The 25,989-nt window shown below is 40.4% G+C and overlaps 1 protein-coding gene across 7 annotated transcripts in view; it reads left to right on the forward strand.

The window, feature by feature from the left end:
- The window catches only part of celf6 (CUGBP Elav-like family member 6), a 189,695-nt gene that overhangs the window by 143,354 nt on the left and 20,352 nt on the right, over positions 1-25,989 (forward strand). For 6 of the 7 annotated variants that reach the window (XR_011980820.1, XR_011980819.1, XR_011980823.1 and 3 more), the window contains 7 exons: positions 7,209-7,288; positions 15,899-16,042; positions 16,569-16,716; positions 21,242-21,391; positions 21,673-21,735; positions 23,678-23,758; positions 25,779-25,922. Coding sequence is in view for 1 of the 7 variants with exons in the window: in XM_072695825.1 (XP_072551926.1) it covers positions 7,209-7,288; positions 15,899-16,042; positions 16,569-16,716; positions 21,242-21,391; positions 21,673-21,735; positions 23,678-23,758; positions 25,779-25,922 (810 nt within the window). In the remaining 6 variants the exon portion in view is untranslated. The remainder of the gene's footprint in view (positions 1-7,208; positions 7,289-15,898; positions 16,043-16,568; positions 16,717-21,241; positions 21,392-21,672; positions 21,736-23,677; positions 23,759-25,778; positions 25,923-25,989) is intronic. The other variant, XR_011980822.1, reaches the window with a different exon arrangement.

The raw sequence follows: 25,989 nt of genomic DNA on the forward strand, positions 1-25,989 counted from the left end.
AGCACTAGCAGTGCTCCCAACACTAGGAGGGTAAGCACTTAACTTGTCTTCTCCAATACATGTGTACAAGTCAGCCATCAACTCTTTTTAGGGCCAGGCGGCCAACATGGTCAGAGGAAAGTCCCCAGCTCTGCTACACCAGCTAACAGACGCCTGAGCTGGCAACTTTGCTTAAAAGTGATGAGGGAAGAGAGCGCCATCTACACACCTGGAGGTTTGAAATGTGCTCTCTCTGACTCCAGCCACTGATGGCAAAGTGGCATTTCACATCTTAAAAGCGTGATTCCTGGGCCATAGTGGCACTACCTTAGATGAGGGAGACATTTTGCGCCTTCACCTCAGTGGATTTAAAAAGAAGTTTTCAAGATGTGACTGCAAAGTGTAGACTTTCTTTAAACTTTAATATAAGGGGTATAGCAAAACACACAGTCCTTCCATTTTCACAGGCTCAGAAGTTATTGGACAATTAACTTATAAGCAGTTTGATGGCCAGGTGTGGCCAGTTCCTTCATTATATCATGGCAAATTAAGGAGATGATTCCAAGTGTTCAATTTGCATTTGGGAGCTACTCTCCAAATGTGGTCTAGAGAAAGGTTGACACGCATGAAATAGGTCATCATTAGAAACGGACCAATTAGAGAGAAGGCGAAGAGTGGCCAAATGCAAAAATACTGAACGTATATGTAGCCCATACCTTTTAATGCGCCTCCTTAGAAGAGAGTACAAGTGCTCTTGCTGTAGCTGGATCAAGTCCCGCTCATGGTTTCAGGTCACAGAGGTTTGACCATTGCAGTGCTTGTTAGATGGATGTTTGTGCTGGACCATGTAGCATTACCTCCTCCCTGCACAAACGAAAGGGCCTGCGGGTCTCAGAGCAGCGCACCGTCTCCTCTTCTTTCCACTTTAAAGGTTAAACTCGCTTTGTTCCTTCAAACAGAGACATGCATTCAGGATGGCACCCCAGCAGGCTAACTCATTTAGGGTCACAGAGGGAAAAAAGAAGAGTTTTCATCTCGATCCGGAGGAGGCAGGGACGTTTGGGGCTTTAGAGACAAATTGTTCAGGGCCACAGGAGAAATCAAAGGACGTTTCTGTCTCATTGGACACTCACTTCTCTTTTACATCAGACTCAGCTTAGCCTTGCTGATGCTTACACAGAGATGCTATTAAAAATCATTGACATGAGAAATGAAAGCTTATTATAGGTCCTTTATATATATATATATTTATTAAGCCTCACGTTTTCAGTGGCATGCAGTGGAGTCATAAGGTTTGAGGCCAATAGTAAAGGCTACAATTTTGCATTGTAGGAAGGGGATGTTTTATAAACCCTAGTCTGCATAATGAAAGATTTAATATTTTAACAAAGTAATTTGAAATAAGCTGATCTAAAAAAAAAACATACCTGATCAGACTTGTTTACAGTGGTGGTAAAGGAACCAGACAACTGAAGAGTGGAATGCCTCTTGCAGAAAGTTATTTTACTAAATAATTATGAATATGATTTGTTATTGCTGAGACATTTTTATAATCATTTTAAATTATTCGTTTGCTATTTTAAAAATGTATAGTGGGGTGGCACAAGAAAGAAACAATAAGAAGAGGATTGGTGCAGACATCTATAGATTGATCATCATTTTACACTTATCAACATGACAAAAATTATTTAAAAAAAACAAATATATCAAAGGGTGCTTGAGGAGAATGTGAGAGTTTCGGTTTAAACACTATAGCTGAAATGTCACACAGCTGAAAGAAATCTGCATGGAGGAGTGGGAAAAACTTTCTCCCAGAGACATTATAGGAAATCGTTATAGAAACTGACTGAAGCTATTTCTGCCATAGGGAGAAATACCACCTATTAGGCCATAGGGTGTCCTAAACTGTAAAAATACATTTCAAATGTCCATATGTTTAAGTATATTGAAATAGAAAAGACTTCCATGGGGTGTCCTAATATTTTCACATGCCTGTAGAGGTGGAGGGCTGTAAAGATAAGGACCTGAGCCACATGAAAAGTGGCAAACTGTGATGGCTAGACGACTGGTTCAGAACATCTCCAAGACACCAGGCTTTTCTTGTGGGTTTCAGGACTTAAAGGATCTGCTGCACAGAGGTCTTGTAGAGTCCCTGCCTCAAATGGTCAAATCTGTTGTGACAGCACAGACTGAATATTAGGCTGGCGGTGTTAATGGTATGACTGATCGATGTGTTCATTTTGTAGACATCACAACCCCTGGTGATACCACTGTAAAGACATCTGAGTTGGTTTATTTCTCAACAGGGAACCATTTCACACCAATCCACATTATTTATTCTTTTCCATTATAAATCATATCATTACAAAGAGTATTAAAATTGTTCCATGAGTTTCAGAATTTCCCAGTTTTGGTGGCGTGTCCAACCTTCCATTTCTTTTTTATTTTTCTTTTGCTTCAATTTTTTTATTGTAGTTAAAAAAAAAATCCTATATAATCCCAATGTAACATGCTTACTTTTTGTTTCATTATGTCTGACTAGTTGGTTTTTGAAAGAGTGAACTGTAAATTTGTACATTGATAGAATTAAAAAATAACTTTTCTTATTGTAATTATGTGAGTACATATAAACAAATCTTTAGTGTGAATAGAATGTGTAGGCTATACATATTGAATGTTATCAAGTTTATTAACAATAACGCCTGGAGATTGAATGGATTCGGTTCCTCTAGAATATCCTGTCTTCTGTTTGGGATTTTAGGCTTCTTAGTTTCTATCCATCTTGTTTGGGCAACCATATCTCTCTCTTATTTGGTCTTCTCACAGTATGTCCAAAGATAGCTTCAGTTTGGCTATCTGGATGAGTGTGAGGTTAGACTTGGCCTGGTCAAGGATCCATTTGTTTCTTTTCTGTCCATAGTACTCTGGAAAGTTCAAAGCCATCAGTATTTTTCCTGTCCTGATTTTTGTCCAGGCTCACATCCATAACGAGCCACAGACAAGACCATAACTTATTTCATCCTTGTTCTGCCAATCTGTGTCATGTTTCTTGTCTGCTTTATCCTTTGCTGTTGGTAATTGATCAGTGCAGACAAAAAATGTCCACCACTTCTACATCTTTACCATCTGTAATAAAGTTAGCTAGCTTCAGTTCAGTTGTGTACAGCTGTTCCATCAGTAGTTTGTTATTCATCAATTTCATCTTTGGTGTATTTGTATAATCAGATACATCTAGTTGGACTGTGTGCAAATTATAGAGTTTAAAACATCTGATAACTGCTTGATTTTCAGTTAAATAATGAATATCAGTTATTATCAGTATACTAAATAATAATGTCAAAACATTCAACAATAAAAATTAATGATAATGCTAATTTTCCAGAGACATTAAGCTTTTGCTTTATACCACAGAAACAATAAACAACTACATCTCAAAAATATAAACCATGGTTTGTACAGTTTTAAGGTTCTGGCCAGCAGGGAAAGCTGTGCACTTCACACTTCGACCAAGAGGACTGCCATTGCCTCATTAACCTCTGAATGCTTTATTTTATTGTCTCATAGTTAAAACTTCAGCATGAAAGAAAATGTATTTCATATTAATTATATTTATGTATATGTGAATACATGTATGTGTACACATTATATACTAATGAGGAAGGTACCCCCCACACACAATATTATATTATTATTATTATTACTATTGTTATTATTATTATTATTATTATTATTATTATTAATAATAACAATAATAATAATAATAATAATAATAATAAACACTTCTAATCTTAAAAATAGGATAATTATCTTTTCTACTCATTAGAGCTTAACACTGATAATTATTTACAGATATTGGAGTTTACTGTGCAGTAAAAAAGGTATAAATAAGTGTTTTTCTAGCTGGAGAGAGAGCTGAGAATAAGTTAGAGACAGTTCTGGACCGTGCCATATTTATAGGCATGCCACTTATTATTTAACCTCTTACTGCCGGCCTTTGTTCATGGTGAAGATTTCCAAGTAGAAAATCTAATTAGAAACCTTGTCACTGGTGTCTGCAATGTTTCAACTTCATTAAATCCAATAACATTTAATATTTCATTCAGTATCACTTGATTTCGTCAGTTTATGGTCTGGTGAAGATCCAACTTCACCAATGGCATTAGCATTATCATCTTTATTCCTTAAATGGTGATAGAGTTTGCAATAATGGTGACAGGAACACCTACAGTACACATAAACACCTAAATGTCTTAATAAGCAAACAGCAGTGTAGACATATGCAGCCTTCCAGCTGTATGCACATTACCATAATGTGTATTTACCGTAACAGGTTGACAGATGAAACCTTATGCAGGGTTCTTGTTAACAGCCCCATTTGTTAACATTAGACGTGTCCCTGTGTGAACTTTCACGCTGAGGTATTCAGGCTTTCCCTGAGGCGTGAGAGCTGAGGCTGGTTTATGCTCTGGAAGAGGACTGTGATGTAATGCTTTGTCAATACAAGCGTGCTGCCTTCTTACAGCCTCGTTTATTCACGGGAAATCCAATGACAATGCACTTGCTCATAATTTGAATGGGTTCTTTCTGCAACATGTTCGCTCTAGCTCTGTTAATGACATACACAATGCATTGAATGCGGCTTGCTGCTGACCAACAACAAAAAATAACATGGGTTACCAGGACCAGACGTGTGTGTGTGCACACTGTACACTCGTACACTTTATTAAATATTCCATATCATGGAAAACAAATTCAGAGGAGGCATATACATATCGCAGAGTTTCAGTAGATATAGTCTGTATATGGACATAAGCGTTCACATCTACCCACTTATTCAACGGGCAGCAGTTTAGCTCTGATAATATACGTTATAAGGCTTTAATACTACTTTTGAAATAAGGTACAATTTGAGGCAATTACAACAGAGGTCATTTACTTATCTGAAATTGAAAGCCACAGTAACAAAAACATCCTGTTTAATTCTGAAGGATAAATGGACATTGTAATGTATTAAGACTGTGTTTCTTACAAAAACCCACACCCCGTAAGTGGACCTCAGAAAAACAATCTACATTACAAGATTATTAATGGATCGCTGAGCCATGATATTAGATAGGTAAATAGGTTTATATTCATTTGTACATTTTTATTAGTTTTTAAAACTAGGCCTTCAGTTCAAACCACAGGACAATAAAAACACTGCATTTCTAATTGGCTTTCATATGAGTTTGTAGTGCTTAGCACAGAAAGCTAAGAGCAGTGCACTTAAACAGTTTTCCCTTATTAAACACAAGTACAGAGCTTGTTTTAATGCTTGTAACACCTTGAATTTAGCAGTTGAACAGTAGCTGTTTCAGTACAGAGCCCTTCCACAGAGCTTTTGTATTTATTTATTTATTTATTTTCTAAATTGTGGTCAGACCGCTCATATTCACAGTCAGTGGCATATCTAGGACCTCCAGTCTAGGACTTACGGTGTCTTTTATTTTAGGCGGGGGACAGAACTGGTCCCATTCATTGTAAATCAAAATCTGTTTGGTTAATTCCTGTTATTTCCTAATTATGTTGTATGTTGACCTTCAGTTCTGCCAGTGGAGTTCTTACCAATTTGGCAGTCTCTACAGGGATTCAAGATTCAAATTTTACAAGGTTAAATATGCACAGTAAACAGGCACTGTGCAATGAAATTCTTACTTTGCTAGTTCTCCACTAACACACAAGCTGTCAATTAAAGCTACTGTAGACATAAATTGGTAGCTTAGTTGGTAGGTTACCAGAATCCTATTGGACAATTTTTCATGTAGCAATTTAACCCAAAACGCACCAGTAAAACAAGACTAGAACTGTTATCTTGCAGAGATTAAATACATCAAGATTCTGTTTGCCTAAAAGAGAAGGCTTTGAGTGTTCCCAGCTGGATATACCTAGCTGCTACACAACATTTTTTTTTCACCTTTTGAAAATCTGGCAGTTGTTCTTTACATTGTGTCAAAAGTCTTTTTACATTGACTTCCATTGAAAGTTGAGAAGGTTTGGGAAAGTTGACGTTTTAGAGATGAGATATGAGGTTTTGCGTGACAGAGACAAAATCTTTTTGTGTCTGTGTGTTCTCTCTGCATGCATCTCTCCTCAGTGAATCCATCATCAGCTCCGATTTCAGTGACTCATTGTTTCCCTGCCTGTGGCTTCTACAGCTGAATATACTGTATATATTGTTGCCGTCCAATGAAAAACATGTATCTCTATTTTTGTCCATTTTTAGATTTCTCCATCTTTTGAACCCTGTAACAGCTCTGTACACTGTGTACACTATGTAACTAATTCTGGATGAAACCAGTAGAAATGCTCTAAAGTACTTGCAATAAACTATTCATTTACACAAACTTCCATTCAGAGGTAAAGTCACCATTGTGGAGATGCATGTTTTTCATTGGACAGCGACAATATGAACAAGCACAGGTGTTGAGACATATCCTGTCCTGCTGCAGCATGTAGCTGCAGTTTAATCTTCGGTCATAAACTGCACAGCAGCCTCTGATAAGTAAGATTAAATGGACGATAATTCCTCTGATATTTCTTATTTTTGCTGTGATCGGCTCGCCCTGTGCAATTCAATGTGACAAACTCCTGCGTATCCCTTTGATACAGAGCTTGTTTACTCCTTCATTAGATGTTAAGATACGAAACAAGTAGGAGGCACAAGATTGAGAACTATTTTAGCACCGTGTGAGCTAAGCCCCCCTTTTTGCTTAGATTTCCACTCAAGCACCGATAGGGCCTGAAAGACGGATTATATAGCTGTGCTTTTGTCATCATAATCTCCATTATAAGAGACTGCACACAGATCAGCGTGTGTAAATATTAAACAGATTAATAAACACAAACAAGGCTCTCAGTGGAGAAAGCTGTGTATGCGTGTGTATGTGTGTGTGTGTGAAAGAGAGAAAGAGAGAATGCAGGGGGTGGGAGAGACGTTAGAGAGAAAGTCAGAGAGAGAGAGAGCGGGAGATTATTGAAAGGCCGTGCTGCGCCATGCGACTAATACATTCGGCACAATTATACAGATTTATTCAGATTGCTGCACCCAGCGCACACACAAATGGCAGAATACATTAACAGAGCAGATAACATGAAAACAATGGTAATGAATGTATTTGCCCCATTCGAAGCTAGCTTGCTAACACTGACCCCCCACCCCTCCTTCTCCCCCTTGCTCTTTCTCTCTCCAGGCTGTGCCTTTGTGAAGTTTTCCAGCCATGCAGAAGCGCAGGCAGCCATCAATAGCCTCCATGGTGGACAGACCATGCCGGTGAGTGTTTACCCAGACAGAAACACTCACACACTAAATATACAGTGAGATATTGAGGTTTGAGCAGTGCTTCTCAGCCGTGTCCACAAACAGGGTAGTTACACAAAGTAAAATGTTATAACTCTCTCTCTCTCTCTCTCTCTGTCTTCTTCACTCTTGCTCTGTTATTCTTCTGTTATTCTATTTCCACCCCCCACGGTGTTACAGTGTTCTTATACTGCCACGTAAGGCCAACCTGAAAGATGCCTTCGCTTAACACTGTTCACTAAATACAATTGTGATTAGCCATTCAAATGCTGTTGAACAAATTCTTTCCATGCCAGACATAATGCATATTCAGTAGTCACATTTGTCCTGGTTGGCAACGAGCAAGGTAGGAGTCCCATCACACGCTGCACTATTGGACCAGTTGTGGTGTGTAATAATCTGTGTGCTAATTACGGAACTGCTTTATTAGGATTAGAGCTGTGAGTTGCAGAGCGAAGGCATTGCGGTGGGATGATTTTTGCAGTTTAATTGATTCAGTTGTGTGCACTGATCTCATAATGTGCAGTATATACAGGTGGAGGTGCAAAAGTGAGACTGGGATATGTTCTAAATATCTCAGGAATGTTAATATACTTTCATAGAAGATAATACCCACATGTTTTATATCCAAACCTTCAGAACAATCTCAGCTCTCTCTGTAATGAGACCCCATGTGACCCAGAGCACCATGTAAGGAGATTTACTTTCACCCCAAACCTGAAAACTAAAGTTGGATTTTAGAAATTGTAATATTCCATGTAAACACATACATACTGGTGCTTGAAATGGGTTACCCAGAGTCTTAGCTTTATAAAAAAGTAGTGCAGTGTGTGAACAAAATAGTCTATAAACGCAGAGAGGCAGAAGATGTGTTTCTGAGTGCCCGTTGGTCAGTTTCACACCAAACATAGATGGACGCACATATCCCACAATTACAGAAGAGAAGCAAATGATGGACACACTAATTCACCAGTGAGAAACGGCGAGAGGCAGAAGACAAGTATCTCGACCGTTTATCAGAGCCTCATAACTGATCTGGAAATAATTTTGCTCACAAAAGTAAAATTAAGCAATATCTTAAAAAACGTATCTCCAATATGGTCATTTTTACAGGAGAAACTTGCCTTATTCAATGCCTTATTCTGTTGATCCATTTATTATGTAATTGTCAAATGTCAAGGACAAATTAGATTTACCTTTTGTCAAACAGTGAAAAATGGCATTCTTATGTGACATCAGTGATGTATAGAATTTTATCATGTATAGTACTTCTATGCACAAATTGCAAAATTATAAAATTGCTATTTACACAGAATGAATTGTTAGACTCTCTGCACTGTAGATGACATTTTAAAATAAATGCACTGTGTCACAAGGTCATGGCAAATCTGTGCTGTTTCTGCCAAAAAAACATTCATTTGCTCCAACATGACATATGGATGCAGCATCAGACCAAGGGTGCATCTAACACCATCCAACTTCTGGTTAATAATCCATATCATCTATACCCCTCTCTGCCTCCACACCTGCATCCTTCACACCCAGTCCAAACACAGATTAGATTAATAGACAAGGTGGTCATGAGTGCTCAACCAAAGCCATCAGGAGCCGGTGGGAATATTCTTCATTTGCTCGATATCTCTGCCACATGTTGTTAACAAGGGCTAAACAAAATGGTGGATCCAAACTGATAGAGAAAGGTAGTCCGAGATACAGAGAGGGAGGGAGTGGATTGTGTGTGATGAGAGTATGATAAGAATGGGTACTGTGCCAGCTGCAGGAGCGGTCGCAGCCAGCGCTGGCACAGTAGCAGCTGGCGTCCGTATTAGCGTACGTAAATATCACCTGGCCACTGATATGTTTGACCATAATGAAAGGATTTAATGGAACAGAAAGAGCAGACGCAGACACAGAAGGGCACAGGGGATGGAGTTAGTCAGGGTAAGAATTCTCATTGGCTGTTGATTGCTCATGGATTGTGCTCGCTTCTAGCTTCTACTCCTCTGGCAGCCTGGTCTTAAGGCCTTTACACACCCAGGGCAGGGTTTTTGCGTTTTTTCTCAAGTATGAAAGGCACTCGAGGAGGCATTTAGTTTAATCATGCATGGTACAGATACTACGGTGGTCCTTCAAATATGTGGCAAATGTTAGTCAATCCAGAAGACGAGACAAAGGACTCCTCAGAGGCAAGTCAGTGTGTAGTGTAGCCTGTAGCCTACATATGTGTAATGAACAGGTAGTCTGATTATCAAACGAAATCATCTCGAATCATAATCATCACGTTTAGTGGAAGGTGACGGCAGTGTGTAAATCGAGTAGCCACCCCCACTTCAGTCATTTATGCCAAGATTTCTTTTCCCATCTGAATTGGTCATACATTTTACAGACATCCTATAGTGAAATTACATTACCCCATCTTCCCATGTAAAATGAATCCTGTCTGAACAGGGCTTTGTTGTGTGGCAGCAAACACAATTGTGGTTTTTGTTCATTTTAAAATAACATAATGCCAAGTCCCATCCATTTCATTGCCTTGAAGTGATTTTGGCACTCACCAGCACTCCTTTTGGCTGTAATTCAATGTAATATGTGTGCCATAACTCAGGTGCAAAGATTTTCTATGTTTATTATTACAGTTATTACCACTATGCCACTTTACTTTATTCATAAAATCGATATACATGTACATATTTAGATTCAGATGTTCAGATATTTAGATGTATTTTTTATCATGTTTATTCTTACACAAACGGTTACAACTGTAACAACTGCAATTTCCCTCCTGGGATAAATAAAGTATTTCTGATTCTGATTCTGAAAAAATCATTGCCAGATTATGATTAAAGCACAACCTGCTCTTCATACCCAGGAAGATAGCTGGTTGTGTTACCCAAACCTGAAAGAATGATATTTCAGTCATATAGCTATGCTTGTTAACATACTGCAGCATCTCAGTCTAAATGGTGAGAGATATCCAAACCGAGCAACAGAAAGTAGTTAGCTGTGTGGCTATATGGGCTAAAACAGAGTAAACAAATGACGAGGCAAAATAAAGAGTGTAGACTAAAAATAAAGAAGAAATCTGAGGTAAAGAATGGGGACTGTAGCAGAGAGTGGCAGGAGATGGTGAGGTGTTTGGCCCGTGGGCAGCAGTTGTGAGAGACTGTGCTGATGGTTACTGTGGAGCTGATGACAGGCACAGCTGAGACCCAATGCAGCGGCAGAAATGTTACAGCCGTAGCTCACTACAATTTAAGGCACAGCACTACACAATGCTTGGAAATGTACTTTTCTCTCTTATTGGAGATGATGTGGACTTTGACTTTTAAAAGGCCTGTTAAGTTAAGTGGGAAGGTTTTTAACATTAAGATTTTCTTGCATGGCACACATTGAGACACTCAGGGTCTGATGTAGTAAGCCTTTTGCTCCAGCTTCAGGCACAAGTTGGATAGCTTCTGCCCATATTTTGCACTTTCAGAGCTGGATGTCTTGTTTCTGTCCCTACTACTGTGAACTATTCTATATCTGTGCATTTCTCTAAAACACATATTTCAAACTAAAACTCCCCGAATGACTCTTACCTTGTAAAGATGGCACTATGTGGAAATTTGGAGGCTTTGGATGCTGGTTTTGTTCTTCAGTAGCTGTCAGGGTAGTGCAGTGCCAATATCTGTGTATTACTGCTCAAAATATGTGTATCTGTATTCAGTATATCTCCTTATTAACTATTATAATGCAATTATGTGTTAATGAATATATATAATTATTTATTGGAAACTCTTCTTGAGATCTGCTGCCCTGTTCTTTAGCACCCAGTGACAGGAGGATGTTTAGAAATTTCACCAACTATGGGATTTTTCTGAATAGAGGGAAAGCATGTGACATCACCGGTGGAAGGAGCCACGCCCACTGAGTGGCAAAAAGACAGACTGAGTGGCTGCATTAGCGTTCAACAGAAAAACGAGCTGTAGTGCGATTTACTGTACAAACAGATTCAGCAGGAATTCAGAGCTCTCCTTTTACAGACTGCTGAAAGCTAAAGAGAACAGAAAGTAATGAATTGCTGCAATTCACAGAAACGACTGGAATCCAGACACCAAAATGTGCAGAAGCTCCTGCACCGCTGTGTGTTTTGGGAATCATTTGTGATCGGATCATCCCAGATGCATGTTATTTCAGGTGTGAACGGGGTCCTAGACGCCTGATCTGGTAGCCATATGGATCCATAACCTACTCAGACCTGCAAGTAAATTTCTATTTACTATCTGAGGCAGAGGTAGAATAATGCACATGTAGCCACAGACTCACAGGAGTTTAATGTGTGGAGTTTGATGGGCAAGGAGAGTTGCCAGTATTTGTGTGGGTGAGTGTGTGTGTGAGAGAGAGAGAGAGTGACGGATTGGAACACTATTGCTCTGTTAATAAAAAAAAATCTCCTTGCCTTAACAAAAATAAATAAATGGACAGCTGTGTGTAAAACTCATATCCACGTATGTATTGTGTTAATGCTGTTGAGGCAGATTAAGTGGTATTTGTAGTATTGGAGAAAACAGCAGAAGCTTTTTATTGCGTATTTGTTACGACAGTTGCCGTCAAGTCGGAGTATAGAGTGTAAATTATGTCAAAGGACTGAAAACACCTTACAGCTTATTGCCTTTCAGAGCTTTCTCTTTTCCTAATTCCATAGCAGTCCTGAGAGATGACAGCAACTAGGCGCTGTGTCTCTTCTCTAACTCTGATCTAATTCCTCAATTATACTTTCAGTTATTGTTTTTTTCTCTTCTCCTTCTTCTTCTTTACATCTCTGTGGCCCATGCAAAATCCAATATAGGCGCTCCTCACAAGTGCAGCGTGTTCTCTTCAAAATGGGATTAGTTTTTTGAACCCGTGACAAATGCCTCAGTCGGACCTGTCAGAAATGACGGCTCCCTGTTGCAGCTTATCAAATTCAGCAAATTTATTTTTCTGTCGAGATAGAGGGGCTGACGGTGGCGCTGATTATTGTGTTTGTTTGTGAGGATATAGCTTTCAGCGGGGACGAGGAAAAAACGTCCTGCTCTCCTGCCGTGTCTGTAATGCCTGCTGTCACTTCGCCACATCAGCCGTGTCACGGCAACACAGGAGTTTAGACAATAAATTGACCTTTGAGGGCGAGCGCACCTGAGTTTTTCATTTATTTATCTATAGAGACTAGATTCCCATAGCAGGAGTCAATAATGACAACAATAACTCCTGGAAGACGACAAAAAGGACAGTAATAATATTGTAGGAATAATGCTCGGCGCTGGAGCGAACCAGAATGTGCTCTTTTATTGTAAATGTTTATGAGGACAGGCTCTGAAAGCAATCTACAGTCGTAGCTCTGTAGTCTGTCCCATCCATCCCTCTCTCTCTCTCTCTCACCCTCCCTTTGTCGTTCTCCCTCTTTCTCTCTCACTCTCTTTCTCACCCTGACCGGCTTCCAGCAAGGTCCCCATGCTGGCACCGTGCCAGCACAATGCATTCTTCATGAGATGATAAATAAATAAGAGAACACACATATACGCACAGCAGAGAGCGAATGTGATCTAAATGCCAGAGAGAAAGAGAGAGAGAGAGAGCTAGCAGAAGAAGAGAAAAAAGAGAAAGAGAGGGTGAAAAGTATCAGAAAAATAAGAGCGAAAGAATTATCAGAGAAGAGCAGAGAGGGCGCGAGAGAGAGAATTTGCAGAAGGAGAGCGTTAGCAGCAGAAGGAAAGAGAAAGAGAGATAGAAGGAGAGGGAGAGAGAGAGAGAGAGAGAGAGAGAGAGAGAGAGAGAGAATAGCTAAATAAGGTGTTTTTAGAACAGGGAGGGAAAATGAGAGAGATCTAAAAGAAGATAAATAAAGAGTAAAAGCAGAAATAAGAAAGAAAAGGAAAGGAAGAGAGAAAATGAGAAGAGTACGAGAGAGCGAGAGAGAATCGGTGACAAAGCCATGGAGAGACTGAGAGAGAGGAAATAGATAAACAGGAAGTGGGAAAGAGGAAAAATAGCTGAATAAGGTGAGAGACAGAGAGAGAGAGAAAGAGAGAGAGAGAGAGTTAGAGAGAGTGGTTAGTGCTGGAGGGAGAGATGTTTGCTAAGCGTCGACCTCATTAAATCCGACAGTCTGGCCGCTCCACCGGTGGGGAAAGTTGTGGAAAGAACAGTGAAAGGTCAGGAGGTGGGACGAAATGAAATTAGAAAGGACAAAATAGCGCCTGCTGTAACTCTGGCGCTGCGCAGAATCGATTCCACTAATTGAAGCGGCGTCCCGGGAGGTGCGGCAGATGGGTCCCCGCGGGCCGGCCAGCATGTGTGTCTGTGTGTGTGTGTGTGTGTGTGTGTGTGTGTGTGTGTGAGACGGGATGCGATATGAAACCTGTAACACCCTGCAGAAGTTCACCTGCAGCAGCTGCAGAGCCGCCATACAGCTGAGTCTGGCCCGAACACCCGGCGGCTTTAACAGAGCAGCCCCGGAGCCACTCTCTGCTGGACACACACAGTTCTGTCCAGCTCTGTCTGTGTGTCTGGAGGCTGGAGTGTGATAACAAGCAGTTTAAAGGCTTTAAATTCAGGGTATTAAATAAATTATTTGATTTAAAATTAGGACTGCCACTGTAGATTACATTAGTGTCTGTCTGTCTGTCTGCCTCTCACTATCTATCTGTCTGTCTATCTATCTATCTATCTATCTATCTATCTATCAGCATATCTGTCTATTAATCTGTCTATCTATCAGCATATCTGTCTATTAATCTGTCTATCTATCAGCATATCTGTCTATTAATCTGTCTGTTTATCTACCTGTCCATCTATCTGTCTGTCTAACTATCTGTCTGTCCGTCTCTTTGTCTCTCTCTCTATATATCTCTTTATCTCTCTCTCTCTCTCTTTCTCTCTCTCTCTCTCTCATGGTTTTTCTAATCATGTCCCTCACTGCCCTTCTGTGTGTGTGTGTGTGTGTGTCTCATCTCTAGCATTCTAGTTCTGTAATTAAATAGGAGCACTGGGGGAAAAGTCTGCTTAACATTGTTTAACATTGTGTGTGTGTGTGTGTGTGTGTGTGTGTGTGGCATGTGTGCATGTCAGCCTTTCAAGCCTCTCTAGACATCACATGAGAAACTGTCTCTGTTCTCTGTCCCTCAAATAAATTAATTGGATGCAAATTGAGCAGTGTTGTCATCAGTAGGGCGCTATTTCTGCCATAAGGATTCAGCAGTAGTCAATAGCTGCCCTCTCTGTGAGGCCGGGCGTTTGGCAGCTGTAATTAGTGTGCTGTATCCGCTGAGGCGTTGGTAAGGCAGCTCTCAGTGGGGCACCTGGCCTTTGCAGTTCTCTTCAGTTCATTCTGCAGGAACCGGAAGGAACCTGCACAGATAGCCATCACTCATACACCTCATCATCACCATGCCAGCACCCATCATTTTCCCTTATGGCAACCCCAGGGCCCAATTAAAAGGATCAGTGTAGAGCCTGGCTCCAGTGTGCTTTCATGTGAACATTTCTCTTAAGACTACTATAATAAAGTCCACTGCCCTGTGGCTGACCTGTGTGCCACAGCTACCAGCAACAGCTGTGTGTACTAAATATCAGCATGACACCCATACAGATCCGCTTCATTTTCACCAGCTATTATATTATATATTATATAAAGTCATATTGCTCATCATCATCGTTTGTAGGGGAGAGGTGTTGGGTATTGACTGAACAGTGTGTTACCAGTTAAACCCACCAAAATTGCCAAGTTTAAAGGTACATGTCTGTGTTTCCTAAATGCAGCATTGTGAATGTCAATGTGGGCTTCTTTTATTTACGTGACATATTTGGTTGCTGTATGTTATCTTCAGATGCAGACTGGCAATGCTGTTGCCTATGTTTTGTTTGTTCTATATTTTGGGTGCATTGATTCAAATAATATTAAGATTTTACCTGGATAAATTGTCTACCTGTGCCATTGATAAGGATACTAGAAATCTATTACCATTAGATTATAATACAATATCCACCATCTTTATTCTGGGCAGTGGGGTGGTGTGACTGCACCTGCCTGCCCAACATTTGGTCCAATTGCAGCACAGATGTGTCTGTTCAATCAGTAAGATCCAAACAATGAAAACAGGCTTGCACACACTCAGACAGAGCTTGTAGTAACTGTTATTTTCACACAATTTTTGTAGTTCTGCTGTGTTCCTTCAGGGTTTTACCTTTCAGAATACAAACTGTAAATAAGATAAATGTATAAATGGACTACTTTACTGTTTTTGCTTAGTTACAAGATGTACAATCTACGGCATCCCACTGTGCCTAAACCCTAATTTTCAGGGAATACTATTACGGAAATGTGTCTTACATCTGCCTATATATTTCTAAACATGATTCTAATAACCTTAACATAACTCTGAAAGTCTCATAAATCACCTACACAAAAGAAGAACATATGTCCATCCAGTTGCAGTTCATCAGTTTAGTTATTCCATGTCCGACGGAATATTAAACGGAATATTAAAAGACAGAGAGTGTGTCTTCTCATATCTGAGTTACATATAACATTCTGGCCTGTGTTGCTCATGTTGTCTCCAGGGTGCGTCCTCCAGCCTGGTGGTGAAGTTTGCAGATACGGACAAGGAACGGACACTGCGCAGGATGCACCAGATGGCCGGCCAACTTGGCATTTTCAGCCCCATGACCATCCAGTTTGGGGCCTATGGAGCTTACACACACGCTGTAAGGGCCAATAAGTATTCAGTTCCCAAACAGTTCTAATATGGCTGCCTGCAGCTGGTTATGCTACATTTAAAATGTAGGCTAGTTATAAAGTAAGTGTTTAGTTAGTACATGTTTAAACTTACACAGCACAAAAACCTAGAGCTTAGTAGTGACTAAATATTTATACTTCAATCTAAATGGGTGAATAAACCCATATAAATAGAGCAAAGAGGACAAAAGTATCAGCACCTATAATATATGGTAGTGGTATCTGATCAAATTACAACCCGGTGTGCAAATCCTGGCACAGCAGCATAAGAAACACAGTAAAATACATAAGGATATAAAGTACATTAGTTATTTTAAAGGCCAGCACAGTCAAAGGAAACTACAAGAGTATAAACAGGGCTTTGTCTGGCCACTCTCCATCCCTTACTTCCACTGTAATGTCACCCTGTTTTTCATCATGACTCATTACCTTTCTGTTATTTCTCTCTCTCTCTCTCTCTCTCCCTCCCTCTCTCGCTTTCTTTCCCACTTGCAGCAGATGATGCAGCAGCAGGCCGCTCTTATGGCCGCCACACAGGGCTCGTATCTTAACCCCATGGCAGCCATCGCGGCCGCCCAGATGCAGCAAATGGCAGCTTTCAACGTCAATGGCCTGGTGGCTGCCCCTATGACTCCCTCTTCAGGTGGGAGGACTTGATACTCACTCTGCACTTTCTCACATGGGTTTAATGTCCATATAAAGACTCCTCATGGTGAACGCTACCATTACACTCACTGTCACAGCTGCACCGAGCAAAGCACAGTAGGTGATTATGTGGCGTTTAGGCATGTTCTCTAGCAGCATGAGCCTCATAAACCACCTGTTGAAAGCCATGTGTGATGTCATCAAATAGCTCCTTAAGGCATTGACCAAATACTCATAGCATTTTTCAACCTGCTCTCTGTCTGCTACATCTGAAGCTTAGGGTGGATTGCCATGGGCAGACATTTCAACATGTGTCCGTATACTTAAACTCAAAGCTCACTTGTAATGGAATCCACTGGGGAGAATTCTGTCTATTAAGAATGTGACTCACTAAGTTCATTTGAAAATAGTTCTCTTAAAATAATTACATTATCAACTTATCGTACAGTACATGAACTATATCAATCCTTTTTGCTGACCTCAATATTGCCCAGTTGTGTGTACTTTAGAACCTCGCATTGTTCTGCTCTCTTGTGTGCTCCTTGTCAGAGGCAAGGTCGAGTCTGAAGCAGACAGCGACATCTGGTGTGTAGGAAAAGAGTGCAGTGTGTGCTGTGACCAATACATCAATAATGAGTGCCTCCATATACACAGGGGTGGACAGGTGCGAAAGGTAGTGGTGTAATGGATTGCCACCCCCCCCCCCCCCCACACACACACACACAGTCTGACACACATACACCACAAATTAACTGCCAAAGCTTAACCATATTAGTGTGAAGTACAGTTTACTGCTGCTGTAGCCTTTCACGCAATACACAGACATTTGTAGCATGTTTTTAACCCAAGACAAACAGAAACGGCTTTGTGACATTTGTGTTTGTGAACAGAAACACTGTGCTCCATTCCGCTGTGCGCTCCAATAGAAAGTAAGTTGTAAGCCTGTCCCATTTTTTACCATGTCTAATTCCAACTCACCCAAAGATACTATAAAATGTGTAAAACTAACAATCCTCTTGGGGAAGCAGAGTAAAGATTTAACAGCACTAACCAAATATACACTAGTACTATACTCAAACACTCAAACAATATGGGTCTTGATATAATGATAGAACAATATGAGCTGAGACAGGCATACCAAAACTGCTCTTATGAGATCTTATGGTGGGATACAGTAATAACAGAATAACAGTTTTCTTTTATCTGATCAGGTAAAAGCCTGTGAAAACACCCACATCACTATGCTAGAGAGCCAATTCTACCTAATAAGAAACGTACATTTTGTGTAACTCTAAGGTTAACATTATTCCAGTCGCATTAAAGATATGCCTAGGAAAATGAGGGCCCCCTAAAAATTAGATTTAGAGGCCCTGCTATGCTGTTAAAATATTAGCAAAAATATTCTTCCATCTAAAAATTCTTCCATCTGGAAAACTAGTCTCCGCTCTGAAAAAAAAAAGACTTGACAGATGACAGATGTACAGTTATTTACAAGTACATTTAATGATGTTCGAACAGATTGTTCTAAAAAAAATAGTTTAGCATAAAGATGTTTACTAGCTAAATTCAGCAACTGCTCAGTGGCTTCTATTATAACTGTGTTTTAAATCAGTGGGGTTACTGTGCTTTTCTACATACTTGGAAATACATCCAAATTACTGTCTGTGATCACTGACCCATACCTCTTACCCATACCCAGTCCTCTAATGTTTCCAGGTGTTTGTTAGAGAGAGACACCACCAGCATTAAAGAGGATGGGAGAGACAGAAGTAGTGTGCCATGACCAGCTGTTCCCGGTCTTGAATAGGGTCAGGTTTTGCTGTTAATATTTGTGCCAGACACGTGGCCAATCTGATGCCTTTGGAAGACGAGTCCTTGACAAAACAAAGCTGTAGTAAAGATTTGTGAAAGATAATCCTGGACCTGAGCTTGACCCCTCTCCCTGCCGCAGTGAGGGGCTTTGACGCTTCAACAGTGATAAGTAAGCTGACATTCAGGGTCGGGAAAATGAATTAAATAAAGCGCCCTTCTCTTTTACACCACCCCCACCCCTAACACCCCAACACACAATCACAGTCGGCTGTCCTGCATTTGTAATCCATAAAGCCTACACCGACTAAGGTTATACCCATCAAATTTAATCCTGCATGACTTAAATGCCCTTCGCAGCTGGAAGGGGGAAAAAGGAGCCAAAACCAAGGTGACAAACCTGAGATTAGATGTGACCATTGGCTGGGGAAAATACTTCGAAACACTCAAGCGTAAGTCCCTGTGCCTAATCAGATGACACTCAGCATTAGTGGGCCAGTGTGAATGATCCTTTTTGAATGCTGCTCTGTTATGCTCTTCACTCTATACCATCTAGCTGTAGGCTGCCGGTAATACCCTGAAGTCTTAGTCTCAGTTAGATAAGAAGCCACAGCTAGGTAAGAATCAATAAAAAAACAAATAGCTGTTCCAAGTCCTGGTTATTGCCAGACAACATCAAGAACTGAAGTTGAAATATGAAATTAATTTTATTAAATCAATGTTATATTATTTAATAATTTCTCACCTGTGACTCGAAGATGCTATTTAATTGTGATTTGAAAAAATTAAGCATGACAAAGTTGCAGCGTTGTTTATCATCTTTATTAACATTTTACTACATTTTTTAATGCTATTTATTTAAGCAAATCGAGAAAAGGAGGCACAAAGTTGTTGCTTCAGAATGTACACTGATTGCATTTATTACATACATTTAAATTCAAATTTTGTCCCTGAATATTTAACAGTGTTTCATCCTACTCTGCTTGACAAAAAGAGTGAGATAATGAAGAAAGTTATGAGAATGTGAAAGAGTGTAGGACAAATGCTTAGTGTTAATGTAAAAGTCTGGTGCTGGTGAAAGAAATCCTGCACAGCCATGTAGGATTCAGAGCAGGGCAGCACCGCAGCCAAACCTTAACCTTACCCTTAAATCAACCCCAACCCTAATCTTAACCTTAAATCAACCCCAACCTTAACCCTGACCTTACCCTTAAATCAACCCCAACCCTAACCCTAACCTTACCCTTAAATCAACCCCAACCCTAACCTTACCCTTAAATCAACCCCAACCCTAATCTTACCCTTAAATCAACTCCAACCCTAACCCTAACCTTACCCTTAAATCAACCCCAACCCTAACCTTACCCTTAAATCAACCCTAACCCTAATCTTAACCTTAAATCAACCCCAACCTTAACCCTTACCTTACCCTTAAATCAACCCCAACCCTAATCTTAACCTTAAATCAACCCCAACCCTAACCCTAACCTTACCCTTAAATCAACCCCAACCCTAATCTTAACCTTAACCTTAAATCAACCCCAACCCTTACCTTAACCTTAAATCAACCCCAACCCTAACCCTAATCTTAACCTTACATCTAACCACAACCCTAACCTTAACCCAATCCTTAAATCAACCCCAACTCTAACCTTAACCCAACCCTTAAATCAACCCCAACCCTAACCTTAACCCAACCCTTAAATCAACCCCAACCCCAACCTTAACCCTAACCTTAAATCAACCCCAACCCTAATCTTAACCTTAACCTTAAATCAACCCCAACCCTAATCTTAACCTTAACCTTAAATCAACCCCAACCTTAACCCAACCCTTAAATCAACCCCAACCCTAACCTTAACCCAACCCTTAAATCAACCACAACCCTAACCCTAATCTTAACCTCACATCTAACCCTAACCTTAACCTTAACCTTAAATCTAACCCCAACCCTAACCTTAACCTTAACCTTAAATCTAACCCCAACCCTAACCTTAACCTTAAATCTAACCCCAACCATAACCCTAACCTTAACCTTAAATCTAACCCCAAACCTAACCCTAAAAGGGAAGGGTTAAGGTTAGAGTTAAGGGGTACTCATAGGGTTACATTCAATAGACAATCATTAACATTCAACTTCAAGTTAGTTGAATGTCACTTGAATGTCAGGTAATCATCTACTTGAAGTACTTGAAGTTGACATGTTGGAAGAAGAAAAAATGGTCAATCGTAAGAATCTGAGACACTTTGACAAGAGCCAATTTGTGATGTCTAGACAACTGGGTCTGAGCATCTCCAAAACATCAGGCAGGTCTTGTTGGGTGTTCCCAGTATGCAGTGGTTAGGACCTACCGAACGTTCCCCAAAGAAGGACAACCGGCAAATCAGCAGCAGGGTCACAGGCGTCCAAGGCTTATTGATGTGCATAGGGAACGAACGCTAACCAGTCTGGTCCAATCCCACAGAAGAGCTACCTCCTGTACTATGTCGTGTGGAGTTGCCTCTATGCCTCTATGAGTCAGAGCTGTTTTGACAGCATGAGGGGGACCTACATAATATTTTGCAGGTGGTCTTAAAGTGTTATTGTTGCTTGGTGTATACTGTAATTAATTATGCAATTCTGTGAGCAAAAGTGAGGTCTATTTACACCCCCTCCACTCACGAGCATAAAGTATACATGCATACTGGAGTTAAATTGGAGTTTATTCTTTTAGGCACCAGCACACCTCCAGGGATCAGTGCCACAGCAGTGCCCAGCATCGCTGCTCCGATTGGGGTGAACGGCTTTAGTGCCCTCCCTCCACAGAGCAACGGCCAACCAGCCTCTGAACCCATCTACACCAATGGAATTCACCCGTACCCAGGTAACAAACATCTGGGAATCGAGCAACATCCATCCCATAAGCTTCAAGCCAGATACAGTCTATGACATTGTGGTTCAGCAGATTAGCGAACCCTAAGACCTTAATCAGGTGCCCTTGTATCCCACCTTCCCACCTTCTGGTTATCCAGGCTAGTGGCTTTTCTTGGAGCAAAGTATTGTCACACTTTTCCTCTCACATGTCAGTGTCTGTCTCATTTATTGCAGCTTCTCTCTGATTCACTACTGAATAATCTCTCTCTCTCCTTGTCTCTCCCTCTACAGCACAGAGTCCAACGGTGACAGACCCTCTCCAGCAAGCATACGCGGGTGTGCAACACTATGCAGGTGCCTTCTCTCTTCCTTTTATCTCTTTTTCTGTCCCTCCCAATATCTCTGCACTCTCCTCTGTATTGTATAGCGCTATTCATCTCCTTACAGACGCCAAAGTGACACTCGCTCAAAGTGCCATCTTACCCTGATAACAAACTGTTGTGCATGGGAGCTGCACTGCTCTAGCTTAAAGCTCCAGAGTACCACGTTTAGGTGTTTTAGATTATGGCAATAAATATGTAACTGGTTGAGGATGTTGAGATGCTCTGTATTTGATCTGTAAAATCTCATGTGAACATCTACAGATCTGAAGGAGGAAAGTGAAGAACAGCTGAATTCTACAGAAGCATTTAGTAGAAGTATCTTAATAATCAACTGAATGTTTAGATGCTGCTCCATCACTGAGATGTGATGTGTTACCCACTATGCAAGTCAAAAGCCAACCAAATAACTAGGTTTCTGCCTGGATGACCAGCATTGCAACCATCTTAACCATTAAAGACAAGTTTAGACCAGCAAAAACTGGTCTTGAGCTGTTTTATTCAACAGGGCTGTAACTTTTATAAGATGCTAGATTATTATATTGTCTTGAAAGATCCATGCACTTTGTAGCATGTTGAACCTTGCTAAGATATTGCTGTTATGCAGAAGGAATAACCTTGCATTTCCAAAACTAAACAGGAGAAAACGTAGTTTCAGTGTACGTTAATAAACTCACCACACAAAAAACTGAAATGCTGCACGGCCGCTTGCTCTAATGACTGTGTTAATCCTGTCAGGTAAGGATTACACCGGTCTCTTGAGTGAGCTCCTGTCCATTTTAATCCACTTTTCCACTGGCTGGGTGCACATTTCAGCTAGAGTTCGTCTGTGACTATTGAAGCATTTCCACTGCTGTTCCAGATTGAGAACTGGGATTGAATTCTGGGCAGTCAGAGTGTCCTAGTGTCCCATCAGGTCTGTTGAACCAGTCACACACACATTTGGCATTGTGCACCCTACAGTGGTCATCCTGGATTGTAAGTATTCAAGTGCTGTGTTTAATTGGACATGAAGCACAATGTTAGTGGAGGCGTGGGCTAAAATTGCCAGAGACTGTCTCCAGGAGGCTGGTGTAATCCTTATCAGATGGGATTGGCACAGCGACAAATTTTTCATCTGGAGAGCTTTTAGCGTGTTTTAATTTCATGTCATTTTGGATCATTTGGATTGGTCAGTTCCTCATGTTTAGTTTTAAATGGTGCCACGTGATTGGAAGGTTTTCATATCAATATGTACATGTACTATATGTAAGTTACCTATCTTGAGAGCGTCTTCACATATTGTTGATTGTATCAGTGGAAATTACATGCTTTTAAATGCATTACCTGTCCATATTCAACAGTCTCTGTAGCCTCAAGAGTGTGTCTCCCCTATTTTCATCAAATATGAACAAGAGAAATTACAGAACTGGTCTCAGAACAGCACAGAAAGATTTAAGACCCCTCACTCAACAACAGTGTGGATATTATGCATTTTCAGAGATGGCAGTGGGTTGTCCAGTTCAGCTAGTGGAGGCAATCATGTCCAGGATTACTATCTGATCCTCTTCTGTGAACTTGATTTAAAGTCAGCAAACTAAAGCGACAGGCTTTAGCATGCAGAATTGAGTCCGGGACCGTGGTCTAGATGCTAGGTTATTTACCAGATAAGCACTTAATACAACGCCCCTGTCTCCATCTGCACTGCCTATGGGAGGACTGCTTCTATAAAAGCCTTTTAAAACAGTTTATTTTTGCTGGGCACTGAACCACGGCAAAAATGAGGCCAGCTCAACTCTGAGCCATAATGCAATTTATTTATTCAGTGTCTGGAGAGCGAGAACAATAGAATAATGATTTAAGTTGTTGTGTCAAATCTGGGAATATTGATGCGAATTCCCCTGCTCGCTTTCCCCTCGTCTGTGTCCTCGCAACAGCAGCCTATCCTGCCGCCTATGCGCCAATCAGCCAAGCGTTTCCCCAGCAACCAGCCATCATCCCCCAGCAACAGCGCGAAGGTAAGAGTGGCCCCACCCACCCCTGATAAAAGGTGATAATTGCCATGTTCCATCTGTATGTTCTCAAGTCTGAATTAGCAGGGGAGGAAAAGTGACAGGAAAAAGTGAGGAAAAGGCTCTTATGTGAGAGTTTTTGGGGTGAGCGCTAAAAAGGAGATCTTGCTAACTTGCAGTGCATGAAAAGCCCCGGAGAGATGAACGGTATTTTAAGAGGGAGTGTAGTCGTTTTTCTTTTTTATTACACTAACAACTTGTAGCAGTTGCAGACATAGGGAAAAACCTCAATTATAGGCATAGAGCCAGACCTGCACTGCCTGTCAAAAGTTTGCAGACACTTTGCCTTCTTTCTTTTCTTAACTGTTACTTTTTAATTAAGTAAGAAAAAAACCCTGCATTGATTAACTCCCTTAACGCAGCAAGGCTTATTACACACTTAGGTGTATTGTTCAGTAACTACAGGGACTTCGATATAAGCTGGTAGGGCTGTGCTTTGGTAATAGAAGTTTGTAATAGTGCTTTTGGCCCAATGGCTGGCCATAGGCTTGTTAAGGGGCTAACATAAACAGCTGTATTAATGCTCCAGGTACATTTTGCAAATGGATGTTTAAAGCACATATGTATTGAAAAGTATATTAAACACCTGACAGGTTTGAATACTCATCAGTGACATCAAAACAAGGGCAACATATGGGACTTGGTAATAATACTAAGGTAGAACTTCTATTACTTCATTCAGTTTTGCATTTTTTTACAGACATGTTTTTGCTAAACATCTTTATTTTTAATAAATATGTTTATTTTAATAAACATTTACACCTATTTATACAATATATAATATAATAATAGATCGTAATGTCCTTTCATTTAGTACATAAAGACAAATTACTAAACGTATACAACTCATTTTATTATTTATTTTGTTTGAAGAGTTTCCTGAAGTCCTAATTTGAGTTTTCCTTAATAATACGCAGACAAAAGAACATCAGTCAGCTTGACTCTTATCAGGACTGGGACGTAGCAGAACAAAATAATTATCAGGAAATCATTCAGAACAATGATGTATTATCATCCATTAATAATCCAGTTACTTTTTACAGTTTTAAGAAAATGCTTAAAGAAAACCTACAGCCAAACAGTGCCTGGTTCATAGTGAGCACTATTGTTAGACATACTCAGTAAATAGGGAACTCTATTACCCACTTATTTACAAACACTGAAATTCCTAAAGCATGAGTATACTGATAAATCACTGTGATTGGTCAGTTACTTATTTCAGTATTACTGAGCTCTTTAGATGTTAATCACATACTGGATCTATAGCGTTAGCTCCATGGTGATGGGACTAATACTTTACATACAATGACTGACATACTATTCTTACCCCCATAGAAATGATATTCAGTACAATTCCATGCATTTACATTTAGGGGGCTTGTGACAACTCACAGTGTACAAAAGGCATGAATATTTACAGTAGGTCTTATTCCCTGGGGCATTAACCAAAAAAGTTTCCCATTTTTGCTGAGTTAATGAGACAGGTGGTGGTCGTGCTTGGGGGATTGTGGAAGTAACCATGGACTGAAGCATAGGAAAACTTTCAGAAAAGCCAATTCATCATGAAATAACAGAAGAATTGCATAAAGAAAAAAATCCCTATCAGTAACAGTGATGGAAACTGAATCCAGTTAAATAAAATGCAACAGCAGTTCTCATGTGCCATTAGCAATATGTATATTGATGTATCTAGATGTACCGTAAATGTATTTGGAATACATTGCTTTTTATGTTTTGTAAAAGAATGCATTACTGAAAGCATTTAGGACAGGGTATTCAGCAGTCAGTCGCCCCTACTTTTTCAAAGTATGTTGCCGAACTCTGGCCCTCATCTATTCCAGTTCCCTCAGTCTTGCTAACCCACAAGTGCATATATATTTGAATGCATATTACTTTGTTCATGTGTGTCTATTCACGTCCTAAGTCTACATTTTTTGTGTTTGTGTGTATGTGTGTGTCTCTGCAGGGCCTGAGGGCTGTAACCTGTTTATCTATCACCTGCCGCAGGAGTTCGGGGACGCCGAGCTCATGCAGATGTTTCTGCCCTTTGGCAACGTCATCTCTGCCAAAGTCTTCGTGGACCGGGCCACCAATCAGAGCAAGTGTTTTGGTGAGTTCCTGCAGTGCACATGGTATAAGAAAAAAGCCAGCCAGCTGGAAAAAAGAGAAAAGCTTGT

This window comes from Salminus brasiliensis, chromosome 13 (genome assembly GCF_030463535.1).
Source record: "Salminus brasiliensis chromosome 13, fSalBra1.hap2, whole genome shotgun sequence".
NCBI classification, from domain to species: domain Eukaryota; kingdom Metazoa; phylum Chordata; class Actinopteri; order Characiformes; family Bryconidae; genus Salminus; species Salminus brasiliensis.